General features: G+C 36.1%; 3 protein-coding genes across 7 annotated transcripts; 1 reads left to right on the top strand and 2 right to left on the bottom strand.

The window, feature by feature from the left end:
* The first annotated feature begins 432 nt into the window (after positions 1–432).
* On the top strand, positions 433–3,627 carry LOC7478687 (protein RMD5 homolog). 5 transcript variants are annotated; one of them, XM_024583170.2, is made up of 3 exons: positions 433–562; positions 1,033–1,068; positions 2,120–3,627. In XM_024583170.2, exon 3 carries the CDS (start codon positions 2,122–2,124, stop codon positions 3,274–3,276), a length of 1,155 nt encoding a protein of 384 aa, XP_024438938.2. In that variant the 5' UTR covers positions 433–562; positions 1,033–1,068; positions 2,120–2,121; the 3' UTR covers positions 3,277–3,627. The 5 variants fall into 5 exon arrangements, with proteins under 5 accessions (XP_024438938.2, XP_024438953.2, XP_024438940.2 ...); XM_024583172.2 differs by having other exon boundaries at positions 455–567; XM_024583179.2 differs by lacking the exon at positions 433–562 and adding an exon at positions 615–702.
* A 359-nt stretch (positions 3,628–3,986) lies between these two features.
* Positions 3,987–5,053, bottom strand: LOC7478688 (uncharacterized). The gene has a single exon (XM_002300271.4). The coding sequence runs from the start codon at positions 4,660–4,662 to the stop codon at positions 4,189–4,191; it is 474 nt and encodes a 157-aa protein (XP_002300307.3). The 5' UTR covers positions 4,663–5,053; the 3' UTR covers positions 3,987–4,188.
* A 1,503-nt stretch (positions 5,054–6,556) lies between these two features.
* On the bottom strand, positions 6,557–10,107 carry LOC7470784 (protein trichome birefringence-like 12). Its single transcript, XM_002300272.4, has 4 exons — positions 9,485–10,107; positions 8,354–8,485; positions 7,717–7,966; positions 6,557–7,388 (listed from the first exon to the last, which is right to left on the bottom strand). The coding sequence occupies exons 1-4, from the start codon at positions 10,015–10,017 to the stop codon at positions 7,116–7,118; spliced, it is 1,188 nt and encodes a 395-aa protein (XP_002300308.4). The 5' UTR covers positions 10,018–10,107; the 3' UTR covers positions 6,557–7,115.
* Positions 10,108–12,261: the final 2,154 nt, after the last annotated feature.

Here is a 12,261-nt window from a genome sequence, read left to right as displayed (position 1 = left end):
ATCAATAAATTTAAAACTATAAATTTCCATACAAAAAAAGGTGTCACATCATTAACTTTTGAAATGCTAAAGAAGGATTCGTAGGAAATCTTCCCCTCTTGTTTTATAGTTTATTTCATCACTTGCAAACTTAAAAATATATTATAATAATATTTTTTTATTTTTAAAATTTATTTTCGACATTAATACATTTAAAAAATAATTAAATAATTAAAATTTTAAAAAAAATAAAAAAATATTTTTTAAAAAAAACACACGATTACATTCTAGACACTTATTTATTACCCCTTTTTAATTAATATTTTAGTTCACAGCTTCTCCACGTAATCATGTCCAATAAAAAATAATCAAAATATTAATTGAAAAGTTGAATACCACGTGGGTATAAGAGGTAAATAAGAAATAAATGAGGAGTAATATCGTCCAAAGAAAAATAAAACTCACACGTGTTTCTCTCTCCAACGGAGTCCTACTACGAGATTTCCTTCTCGATTCCCACGCTCTCTCATTCTCTCTCCCCCTCGCTCTCTCGCAGTCCCCTTTCCCCAATAACGTTCTCCAGGTAAGGTATCTCCATTTTCCATTCCGTTTACCTCTTTAATCTTTACCGAAATACAAATTTGATTATGATTTTGGGCAATTACAAGATTTAATTTTAAGTAACTGTGATCTGTTGCCAATATCTTACTCACTCACATAGCGGTTAGTTGCATTTTCTTTCTCGAAATTCGCTTTCACATAGCAGTTAGTCACAGTTTCTTTCTTGAAATTCGCTTCGTTTTTCTCTTATTTCAATAGGTACCAGTTTGCCTTTTCTTTTTTCATTTCCCTAATTTCCAAATAAAACCTCAACAACAACAACAATAATAAATGCTGGAGAGACTCAATTGAGTGTGTATTATGTTAGATTATGCTTTTTGTATTAATCTGTACGCGCATGTGCTGTTGTTTTTGGTTAAACCTTGCTTGAGGTTTTGGTTTTGCTGTGATTGTGCTCAGTGTGTAATGACTGAGTGTTTATTTTGATTGCAGAGGGTAAGTTCCTGGTTTTTCGAGGACTAAGAAAAGGTATTTCTCCTTGTTTTATTGGTTTTCTGGTTTCTGGGAGTGGAGGGAGTCCTTTGATTGTTCGCATGATTTTGCTACCACTGATCACTGTAATTGATGATTAAATGATCTCACGGTGTATTGAAGTTGAAGTTTTATTGTATCTTAAACTTCTCGTTGTTAATTGTTGATGTAGATGTTATGCATTTTCTACATGCCGGTTGCTTTGAACTTTGGTAGCTTTAAAACGGGTGGATGATTGTTTCGTTTGATAGTCCTTTTGAGCAACCGACTATAACACCCCTCTGCCTGGCCCACTTCAAACAACTCCCTCTTCTTGTTCTGGTGTGCCGCTTATTAAATTGAACTTACACTAGTCTATCCACTGATATACATTTGACCGTTAAAGATTGAGCATAAAAAAATGAACAGAAACAAGAAGAGAAGGTCCTAAGGTGTTATTTCAGCCAAGTTTCCAAACATTACCTCCACCCAGAATTGACGACTTTTTGTTGCTTGTCAGTGCATCTCCTGTTCTGTATTTGTTGTTATCATGTGAGTTTAGAAGGAGAAAAAAGTGAAGAAACAGGAAGAGAGTCCTACAGTGTTATATCAACCATGTTTCCCAAACAATGCCTCAACCAGAATTGATGACTTCTATTACTCGTCAGTGTATTTTCTGTTCTGTATTTTCTTTTTTCTTCTTCTTGGTTTCTTAGAGAAGGATATGTGTCCTGTATTTAACCTAAAAGCTGGAAAAATGATTGTGGTGAATAACTAGTGCAATCATTGTTTTGATTGATTGACAGAAAAGATGAATGACAGTTTTTTTTTTCTCTGTTAAATTTCCATTCTCTTGTACCTTACTGCTGTTTAAAGTTTGCTGTTCTGCCTGTTTGTATCTATGAGGTGCTCAACAATTTATTGGCAATAGCTATAATAGGGGTATCTGTTATTGTTTAGCAAGTGTGATTTAGAATTTTTATGCTATTCCACTATTTTAAGTAAAATCAGTACTTATTAATTGTTGTATTTGGGATGAGTGATGTTATTGGGTTTCCTTTTTCTACAGGAATGGAACTAAGTACTGCCAAAGATGCATTTGATCGTGTTGCTAAGAAACAAAAATTGTCATTTTCTAAATCTCATGAAGTAATCCATCAAGTGAGCCATGAAATTGAGCAGGCATTGGTAAAAATCCAGTCAGATGAAGATCCTATGTTTCCCATTGATCAGAAATCAATTCTCACAGAACTAAAGCACAAGCTTATCGCAATTGCTCCACTCAAGCAATTAGAAGGGTCACAGAAGGAATTGAATTTAAATCTTAGCAAGTTGCCTAAGATCCTTGAAAAATCATTTCCTGACATATCCATGGCATACAGAAATGTTGACTTTGACTTTCATATCGTTAATCAGATAATAGCAAGTCATTTTTACCGTCAAGGCTTGTTTGATCTTGGAGATTGCCTAATAAATGAAGCTGGAGAGCCAGAAGCAGCTGCTCTAAGATCTCATCTCTTGGAACTACATCAAATACTCGAGGCAATGAGGATTAAAAATATTGAGCCAGCTCTGAAGTGGGTCTCTACCAACCGTGAAAAACTAATGCAGAATGGTTCAAACCTTGAGCTGAAGCTTCACCAGCAGCAGTTTGTGGAGATTCTGAAGAGAGGAAGTCGTGCTGATGCCCTCAACTATGTCAAAACTCACCTTGCTTCTTTTGCTTCTAGTCACATGAAAGAGTTTCAGAAGCTAACAGTTTGCATTATGTGGATGGGCAGACTTGAAAAATGTCCTCACTCTGAACTGTTTGCTCCAATCTGTTGGGAGAAGTTGACTGAGGAGTTGAATAGGGATTTCTGCAACTTCATTGGTCAGTCCCTTCAGAGTCCATTGAGTGTGGCAATAGCAGCTGGGATTGAAGGGTTGCCAACTCTCTTGAAGCTGGTGAATGTAATGGCTGCAAAGAAACAAGAGTGGCAGGCTTTGAAACAGTTGCCAGTGCCAGTAGAGCTGGGAAAGGAATTTCAGTTCCATTCTATTTTTGTCTGTCCTGTAAGTCGGGATCAAGGCAATGAGGAGAATCCGCCGATGCTGCTGCCATGCTTCCATGTTCTCTGCAAGCAGTCAATCATGAAGCTATCAAAAGGCAGCTCCCGGTCATTCAAGTGTCCTTACTGTCCAGCTGAGGCCTCCGCTGTGGTGTGCAGGCAGCTATATATCTGAAGAATTTTTCACTCCTCTGTAGGAATAGACTGGAGAATTTGCCTCAGCTGTGGTGAGAACTTGTTTTTGCTTGGGGGTTACTGTATGTAAACATTCTTTTCAAATTTATGTTTTGATTTTCAGACTTTTCAGTTGCTGAAATCCCACGTATACGGATGTAAATACATAAAAACAAGGTGATTACCATCGTTTCACTTTTATCATGATACTGACATCAGGCGTCATCATTCAGGTGATATTTGTGTCCAGTGATCATATTCAGTGATTGAGGATAACTTTCCATTGCTGTATAACTTTGTTCAGTTGTACTGTACAAGTAGAAATAAAAAAGATTATGGAGAATTCTATGTATGCCGACAATAACCACAACACCTAGATCTGATTAGTTATTCACTTCCAAAATCTTTGGGTTATTATTAGAGTTGCAGAAAATAGATTGGAACATGGAATTCATGTCAGCAGAACGAGAGTGCAGTAATCTTGAGGTTGGTGTGTTTAGATTCAGGTATCACTGCTCGTTATATGTAAGAGGGGGGCGGCTTTACCGGATTCAGAGGGGCTGTGAAGCTCTATGGTCGGAAATCAGAAAGGAATTCACATGAATTTGCACGACAGATGTTTAAGACATCATTTCCATTCTAATAACCCTGGCAATTGGTGTCTACCATGATTTTTCCACCAATGTTTAATAAAAAGAACATCGGAGCAACTTTCAGGGGAAACAAATTATCATACACATTAATAAAAGCATTCACTGATCAATCTTCTTTTTCTGTGAATTTATCAAACTTTACTAGTCAAAAAGAAGCCAAATCCGATTGTCAGCAATATCCAGCACTTAAACAACAAACAACAAACCAGCCATTCCGATTAAGTTTCTATCACTACATGACATATCTTATACGTTTGAACTTATTGAGAAAACCCCATTATCCTCTTCAAACCTGGAAACAGCATGGAACCAGAAGAATGTGAAGGTGGCTTCCCTTCATGTAAGTACTCTTCAATCATTTCCTTGACAGACCTAGCAGATAAAGGGTGAAAATTGACACCCCATTCTTCAACAAACCCTTTAATCAAAACCCTTTTCTCCTCTTGATCCATTTTGCTCCATTTCCTCTTCACTTCGTCTTTATCCAAAGCCAAATACTTGCAAAGCTCAGCGAAAAGTAGTTCTCTGCTTTTCTTCATGGCCTCTTCTCGTTGCACCAAATGGATGTTTATTTTTGCTACTTCTGATGCCAAGTCTGATGCAAGATCAGCATCACTTCTGCATTTTTTGTGGGTGCATAGGATTCGGGTTCTGAAATGGGTTGTAGTGGGGGAGGGACAAAAGTAGGATTGAAGAATTGTGTTTGGAAAGAATAGATTTGTTCTTAGGGCCATTTTGAGGTTTTGAATCAACAGGTCGGTTGGGATTTTGGAGAAATTGAGGTTTTTAGGGATTGGTGGTTAAGGAAGATTTTTTTAGAAACAGAGGAATCCCTGCGTCGTGCAGTGTTTGGAATTTGGTTCGGATATAGCTTTTATTGAAGTTTTGACGGCAACATCATACGGCACCGTCTGATTCATAGATGAATCATGGTCCTGGATGACAGAAATGGAATGCTATCCAAATTAGCTTTGACCCACGTTAGTCCAGTGGTTAAATTTGGTTCTGAGGTGGGTTGTGATAGAGAGGGACAAGAGTAGAATTATGGAGGTTGGAAAAGGGTGTTAGGAAAAAACAGATAGGTAACGTTTGGTTCAGAGTACAAGAAGGCAGGAACATGCAAGAAACAAAAAAACATCGTGTTAATTTGATTGGCGGAGACGAAAACAGAGAATATCTATCTAAGAAATAGAGATGGAGATGGAGACAGAAATATTAATAAGAAATTAGTCAAGGAACACAGAGTTTGAAGACCGTTAACAGATGCATAAGAAAATACTATAAATTTCTTGATTGAGATGAATACAACCGTTTGATCAAGATGAAGCACTCACCTATCGCCAATATATTTAGCCAGGGTAAAACTCCCAAGGAACAGCTCCTCGACAAGATTATGTTGCTTATCAAGATTCTGCTGCCCAGCATGATATACAAATCTTTGGAGGGTTCGCAATCAAATAATGCACAGGTTAATTGGTTCTATGCTCGCATTTATCAGTTAATGATAGCTTGCATGAGTCCAGAAGTATTATATTCCAAGACAAAATCCTTGAAAACCTGTGGTGATCATAATGGGAAAATTACCTTCTACAAAAAAGATGAAAAAAGAAAAAAGAAAACCTTTCTGAACTTCTCTACAGCCCTATCAGCTTGAGGTCCAAAGCTTGATTGTAGTGCACTAGCTGGTCCAAACCTTCTTCGGAAAAATGGAAGCCATTTGATCAGCCGACCGAAGTAAATCTGAACTGAGGTCTGAGAATGGAACTCTAATCAACCGAAGTAAATCTAAACCTCAAAATTAAATCGGTCCTTAAACGCAGCAATAGCTTTGTCTAAATTTCTCGTGCCAACAAGACACCATTGCCATGTAGTGTCTGAGCAGACATCTCTATGATAGCTTCTTCCCGCTGTTGCTAGTTACAGTCCCAGCCATACTGCTGCAATGCAATCAGATTCGAACTCAAGTATTTGATTTAATTTCTAACAACAAATTAAAATCGAAGAAAAGGGTTTCAGAAATTCTTGATTTGCTTATCACAACTCGTGGGAACCAAAAAAACCCTTATCATTCAGAGTCGTACAACTCCTTATCACAAAATCTTTGTAAGATCCATCGTAGATGCGATTTTTTGTGTGAGAGGAATGAGTACAAGCTAATAATATTTCATCATAGGGCATGACTGACACGATAATAGTTGCTTGTCACATGCAAGTAGAGCCAGTGCAGCGTCTGGAATTTGGTTTGCACAAGTTCTATTGAAGTTTTGACTTCAACACCATAAAAAATCGTGTGATTTATAAAGATGAATCATGGATGATGCAAATGGAATACCCTTCCAGCTACAATGGACACACGTCAGTCAAATGGTTAAATTGGGTCTTGAAGGTTTTATGTTCGAATCCCAGAAAGACTTGAATTTAGGAATGGAGGCAACACTACTCATCCAACAATTCCATTGTATAAACCAAGCTACATTGCCAGGTAAAAAAAAAGGGGGTTTAAACCGATAGGTCATGTGAGCTAGTTTAGAATTGGAATAGAAGATCAGCAATTGCTGTGCTTGGCAAACAGCAAGCTAGAAATCAATATAGGGGAACAAGGCATTAAATGGTCAGTACAAGGAAAAATTCTTTGGAGAAAGAAATCAACTGTGCCACATTTCATCATGAACCAAACACTTAAACTTAACGAAACAGGAACCTGGGAGCTCAAAGCAGTGAGGTTGCACAGAACAGAATCTGTGACTAAGCTAAGGTCAAATTGTATGCGTTGAAAAGAAAAAAATAAATCATAAAGGAATAAAATGAATTGGATAAAAAAGAAAAGAAATGAATAATGGCATAAAGATGACTTTCTAAATTAAAAACATGTTAGATTAAGTAGCCTCAGAACCACCTTCCCCACCTGCAAAAAGAATTTCCTATGATTTCACTCTTCTTCCCTTCATCTTTCTCCTTCTCTTTTACAACGTTTCAAAAATTCCGAGAAAGAATAAAGCAGCAACCTTTGTCCATCAGCATATATCTCCATGAAGACTCGTCTTTAGCCTGGCATGCCGACAAACAGATTCTAACAACCTGGTCTCCATGAAATTGCAGCAGCCACTCAGCTTAAGTGTGTCATATAAATATTTGCACAAGGAAATCTGAGATTATACAATATCCTCCTCACGGTTCACCACCCCATCTACAAGCTATTGTGAATCAGCCCTGAGACGATATCAACCCATGTGTCCGGGACACCAGGGAGGCACCAATGCATGCAGTCCTGACCCCATATTGCCACAGCATCCTTCTTTCCTAACCAAATCGCTGGGTGGGCATCTGCCCTAAACTCACTCAAATGAGTAAGATCCAGCAATCGGATATCTGTACCTTGCAGCGTCTCTTCAATCACGTGATTTATCTTTCTTGCCTCTTTATTCACTCCATTGTTGCTGGGATCAAACCACAAGTCCAGCTGTGCAGGTATCAGTATCAAAATCTCTTGAGCGAGGAAATAATGAAAGAGGAGAAAATATATATATATATATATATATATATATATATATATATATATATATATATGGAAACACGTCAGAAGGTGAAGGTGTCAAAGGAGAAACTTTTCATCTCAGAATATCTAGTTCAAAATTTGAACAATTTTCATAACATTTCAGCACATTCAAACAAATTTGATGAAAGACTCTGAGCTTGATTTGGATAGGGGCCACAGCAAAAAATTAATTATCATCAAAATGACATGGGAATGAAATGTAAAGAGTAAATAGCTGTCATCAATGTATTACCTCATGTTCCTTAAGGGGCTCATTAAGCAAGCAACTGCCATTTTGATTCCACTCACCACCATAAAAATGGCGTGGCGATTGCAACCGCCAAAACTTGAGTGTCTTGCGAGGAACTTCTCTTTCAATGTACGAGACCATACTCTCAAGAACAACTTTAAGTCCTTCAAACAATCCAAGGGGAGGAAGTATTGGTTGCCCAGCACGATAGAAAACAAGAGGCGTCTCTTTTGGGAATTTGTCATAACCCCACCTAGTAAGACCAGACCAAATGTTAAAGATACCACAATAAATATAGTACTAGCTAACAAATGAAAGCATCAAAATTAATGCAAGGGAAGAAGCTTGAGAGTAAACAAGCTGCCAGAACAACCTTTGCATGCTTTTGTTTTACTTGTAACAGGAAAAAGAGAAAACATATCTGTGCCAAGCGCAGCAAAATTAAGACCTCGAAAGCAAAAAAATTTCTGTGAACCCCCCAAAAATTAGGTTTTGGAAAAACCAAAATGCCTTTTTCATTCAATTAACCAGGCTTCTTTTAAATCCAAATCATGCATATCTAATGCCAGAGCATTACAGGATGAAAATATAAATTCATTTCCAATGTTTTCCTAAATTTCAGAGAGGAAAAGGAAATTACCAATGACCAGTATTAAAGATGAGAACATCATAGTAGTCGGTGATGGTGGCCCAATCTTCTGCAGGTATATCAACATCTACACGATATATTCCCTTCGGTCCATCATTCACAGTAGGCTGTTTTGGCTGCCACCTTTATTTGATCATGTTATGAGCAAGTGAGTCGTCATTTTCAAACTTTCCAAAAATGATAAGTTAAGGAACCATTTAAAGATTAAGGTATAGCAGACATGACTCATATGACTATCAACAAAACAGAACCAAAGCAGAGAGTGCACACGACTAAATAAGAAAAAAAATCACTGTTCACTTACAAGGCTGTTAATATCCCCACAAACATGAAATATGAGTTCAAACAAACATAGTATGAACAAACCAAACTGTCAGCCCAATTCAATCCCAAGTTAAATCAATGGAAAATCCACTGCAATAAGGGACAGAAAATAAACTGATGTAGGTTGCACCAATGGTTTCCAGCATAAGTTGCATTCTTGTTGAACTATTCTAACTGAGTGATTTAAATATACTTTCAAAATCCCAAGTATCCAATTCTTTAGTGATGAACTGTATCCCATAGAGACTTTAGCATCTCTCAAAAGCAAACATGGATATTGCAATCATAGGGTAGCGCAGCTTTGAGCAACAGTTTGGGACAACAAACAATTTCATCAATAACAACCAGTAATCCATCAGGGTACTTGATCAAAATCTGTATGAAACCTGTGAAGCTAAAATATGTTTTCCCGGAATCCAAATTAGGACACTTGACAATAGAACAGTGTTGTATATCAAAATACCACTTGGAAAAGAAAATATGAAGCACCTTTCATTATGCCTGGTCTCGATAACCAACATTATGCGAAGTAATCTCACTAGTTTTATAGCATGCAAAGTTTAGTTCTTTGATTGACGTAAATCCATTCTTCCCCTGCATTGGCCTAAAACTCCACACCCTGTTCCATTCTATCTAGAAGATATATATGGCTACAAGTCTATTCCTTTAGCTAAACTGCTCCTAAATTCAAGCGCTACATTTAGTTCAAAACAATAACATCCACAGTGCATTATCAACCAAGCAGTAAAACCAAATGACAAAATAAACAGAAACAGACAGGCATTTAAAAAGCCTTACTCGTATTTGGAAAGCAAAACAGCCCGGTGATAAGCAACGGTGACATTGAACTTAGGGAAATAAGCACCTCTCCAAGCTCCTTTCCTTTTCCACTTCTTAGCACTGCCATCAGCAACTCTAAGAATACACAAGAAAGAAACCAAAAAATTCTCATTCAAAGAATCTCCAACCAATCCGATATTCCTATTCCTCATCAACTCAAGAAACCTCTCAGGATCAATCTTTGGCAACTCACAATCTTTAGGTACCCATCTCCAAGAATTAATCAAACCCATGTTTTCTCTCTGGTTTCTAAGGCAATTCCATGCATTTCTGTGAAATGGGCAGGACTCATCGTAAAGAGGTTTTGTGGATTTGGTGCGGTCTAGGACCCAGTTGCCTTTGAAGAGATTACAGGAAGTTGTTTTTGTTTTTGTTGTTGTGGTGGTGGTGGTGGTGGTGGAGTGAGGGAGGAGAGAAGTGGAGTAGATGTAGAAGAAGAGGAAGGAGAGGAGGATCAAGTATGGGAGTGCTGGTGGGAGTTTTGGTGGCATTTTGGATCCACCACCGTCAATAGGTTTTGTGAAAAGAAAGGTGTTGTTCTTTTCAGACTTCACTCTGGCCTTCCATCTCAGAGCTCTGTTTTTTAAGACGAAACCGACATGTAGCTTCGTGGTCAGCGACACGATGTTTCATCGCGAACGACCTGTCACTCTTCTCCTGATTGCTTGCCATTACAGTTTACACCTGTCTTTTTTTATTTTTTTACCATTCAATATTTTTCTCAACACTTTTTATGATATGTTTCTATGATCTTAGCTTTGATATAGCTTGTAAAATACTCTCTTTTTTTTATCAAACCACTGAGGTTTTTAGTTGGGAATGAAAAGAAGCTGTAAACCTTGTAAAAGTGTTCAATGGTAAATCAGAGAGTGTTCCTTGTGATTTGTTCCTATATGATTTCAGTAGATTATTTTTATTTGGAATTCGAATCCTTGTTCTTAAAAAATTAAAAACATAACAATTGAATTAAAACTCTAAATTGAATTAAATTTAAAGAATTCCAAATATCTAGATAAAGTTTAAACCCTGTTTATTTGTTGAAAATTTATTTTTTAAAAAAATAAATTATTTCTTTAAAAAGTAAATTATTTAAAAATAAATTATTTTCTAATCTTTAATAATATCAAACAAAATAAATAAAAAAAACTTTTTAATATTTGATTAAGTTAAGAAAATAATATTTCATGAAACCAACAGGGTTAAATTTGAATGGCCAACAGGTTTTCGGACTTTAATTGGTTAGGTTTTTTTTTTTTTAGTTTAACGTGGGTGTTCGGGCCAGTTTGCGCGCACCTCGACTAATCCCACGGGCCCTGAAGTTAACGACCATGTAAGCCTCCAGTGGCCATCATATGAGCAACCACAGGACTCGAACCTAAGACTACAGAGAAAGCAAACCTCTTAATCCCAAACTTTTATTATTGGGCCACAATCTAGATGGTTGATTGGTTAGGTTTTTGGGCCACTATCTAGATGGTTGATTGGTTAGGTATTTGGATGCCTCGTTGCTTGGTCTGATGAGATCTGCGGGAAGAATTTACTGCTAAGATCTACGACACACGATCACTATGTTATACAACAAAGAAATCAGGTGATGGATTTTTTAAGGAAAACATCACGGAATGAAAACTGTTGAATCTGAGGTGTAAGATAAATTGAATTCAAGAGTTAAATTACAATATTACAAGAGTTTAAGATGAAAATGAAAATAATTTAAGAATTGAAGGACTGTAGTGTCGGATCTTTTCAAACCCTGTTTAGAACATCCATTTTGAAGTGTTTACAAAATATATATAATATCCGATTTATATGTTGACTGAATATATTAAAATCAAAAGTTTAAAGGAATTGCATGTTGAATCCTCAATTTAGTTGGTTTCCTCGTATTCTTGTTAATATTTAGGTCATATATTTAGGTTTTTATTTATTTTATTGGTAACAATAATATAAAAAAATAAACTAATAATATACTTAGTTGAGAATAAGTCTTAAACAAATTTATATGAAGATTATATCTACAAATATAAAAGATTTTATGGAGAAATAAATGAAGAAGTTCAAGATGCAAGGTAAGTGAAGATTTAGAATTAAATGTTCATTTTAGTGATCATGTAAATCTTTATATCTTATCTTGATAGCACAATTAAAATGAATTTAAATATTTCATTATGCATGCATTAATGAAATTGACATCGATTCAATTATTCTTCGGATAGAAATTTGTCAAAACTGAAAATTTATAGTAACCGATAAACTGTTTGGTGATACAAAATGAACCGGCCGATCGCTTCTTTATTAGGGATGAACACATAAGAATTGTATAAATGAGAAGATTTACGAACATGCATGATATAGATACTAGAAATCATCAATCTTACCATACTCTAAGTTGTGTTAATTTGAACCTTTATATTCTAGCATTAGAGTATTCATTCTCATATTCACTATACTTCAAATATCTTAAATGCGATTAAGTGAGTTATAGAGATATAAGATTCAATTGTATTATCCATTCTTTGAGAGAGACTTTTGTTGTAAATAAAAAATCACAATTGTAAGCATTTGAGAGTTAGGTAAAAACTTTTGATATTGGTGTAGGTAAAAACTCTTGATATTGGTGAAGGAATATCACAAAGAAAAAGTCTTGAAGAATACTCATCTTCAAGTGGAAAAAAACTTAGAGATTGTATATCTTCAAGTGGATACAAATCTTGAAGAATGTTTTTTTCTCGAGT

The sequence above is a fragment of the Populus trichocarpa genome, chromosome 1 (genome assembly GCF_000002775.5).
Source record: "Populus trichocarpa isolate Nisqually-1 chromosome 1, P.trichocarpa_v4.1, whole genome shotgun sequence".
NCBI lineage: Eukaryota > Viridiplantae > Streptophyta > Magnoliopsida > Malpighiales > Salicaceae > Populus > Populus trichocarpa.
The sequence above is the reverse complement of the archived record's forward strand: the minus strand, read 5'-3'. Positions and strand labels throughout refer to the sequence as shown.

What these genes read in the sequence shown, in the direction of transcription:
- LOC7478688 (XM_002300271.4), bottom strand. Translation starts at nt 4,662, where the DNA reads ATGGCCCTAAGAACAAATCTATTCTTTCCAAACACAATTCTTCAATCC.
- LOC7470784 (XM_002300272.4), bottom strand. Translation starts at nt 10,017, where the DNA reads ATGCCACCAAAACTCCCACCAGCACTCCCATACTTGATCCTCCTCTCC. An exon ending in GTTTTGCTTTCCAAATACGA is followed by an intron (nt 8,486 to 9,484) that starts GTAAGGCTTTTT and finishes GATCAAATAAAG; the next exon opens with GTGGCAGCCAAAACAGCCTA. An exon ending in AGCCCCTTAAGGAACATGAG is followed by an intron (nt 7,389 to 7,716) that starts GTAATACATTGA and finishes ATACCTGCACAG; the next exon opens with CTGGACTTGTGGTTTGATCC.
- LOC7478687 (XM_024583170.2), top strand. Translation starts at nt 2,122, where the DNA reads ATGGAACTAAGTACTGCCAAAGATGCATTTGATCGTGTTGCTAAGAAA.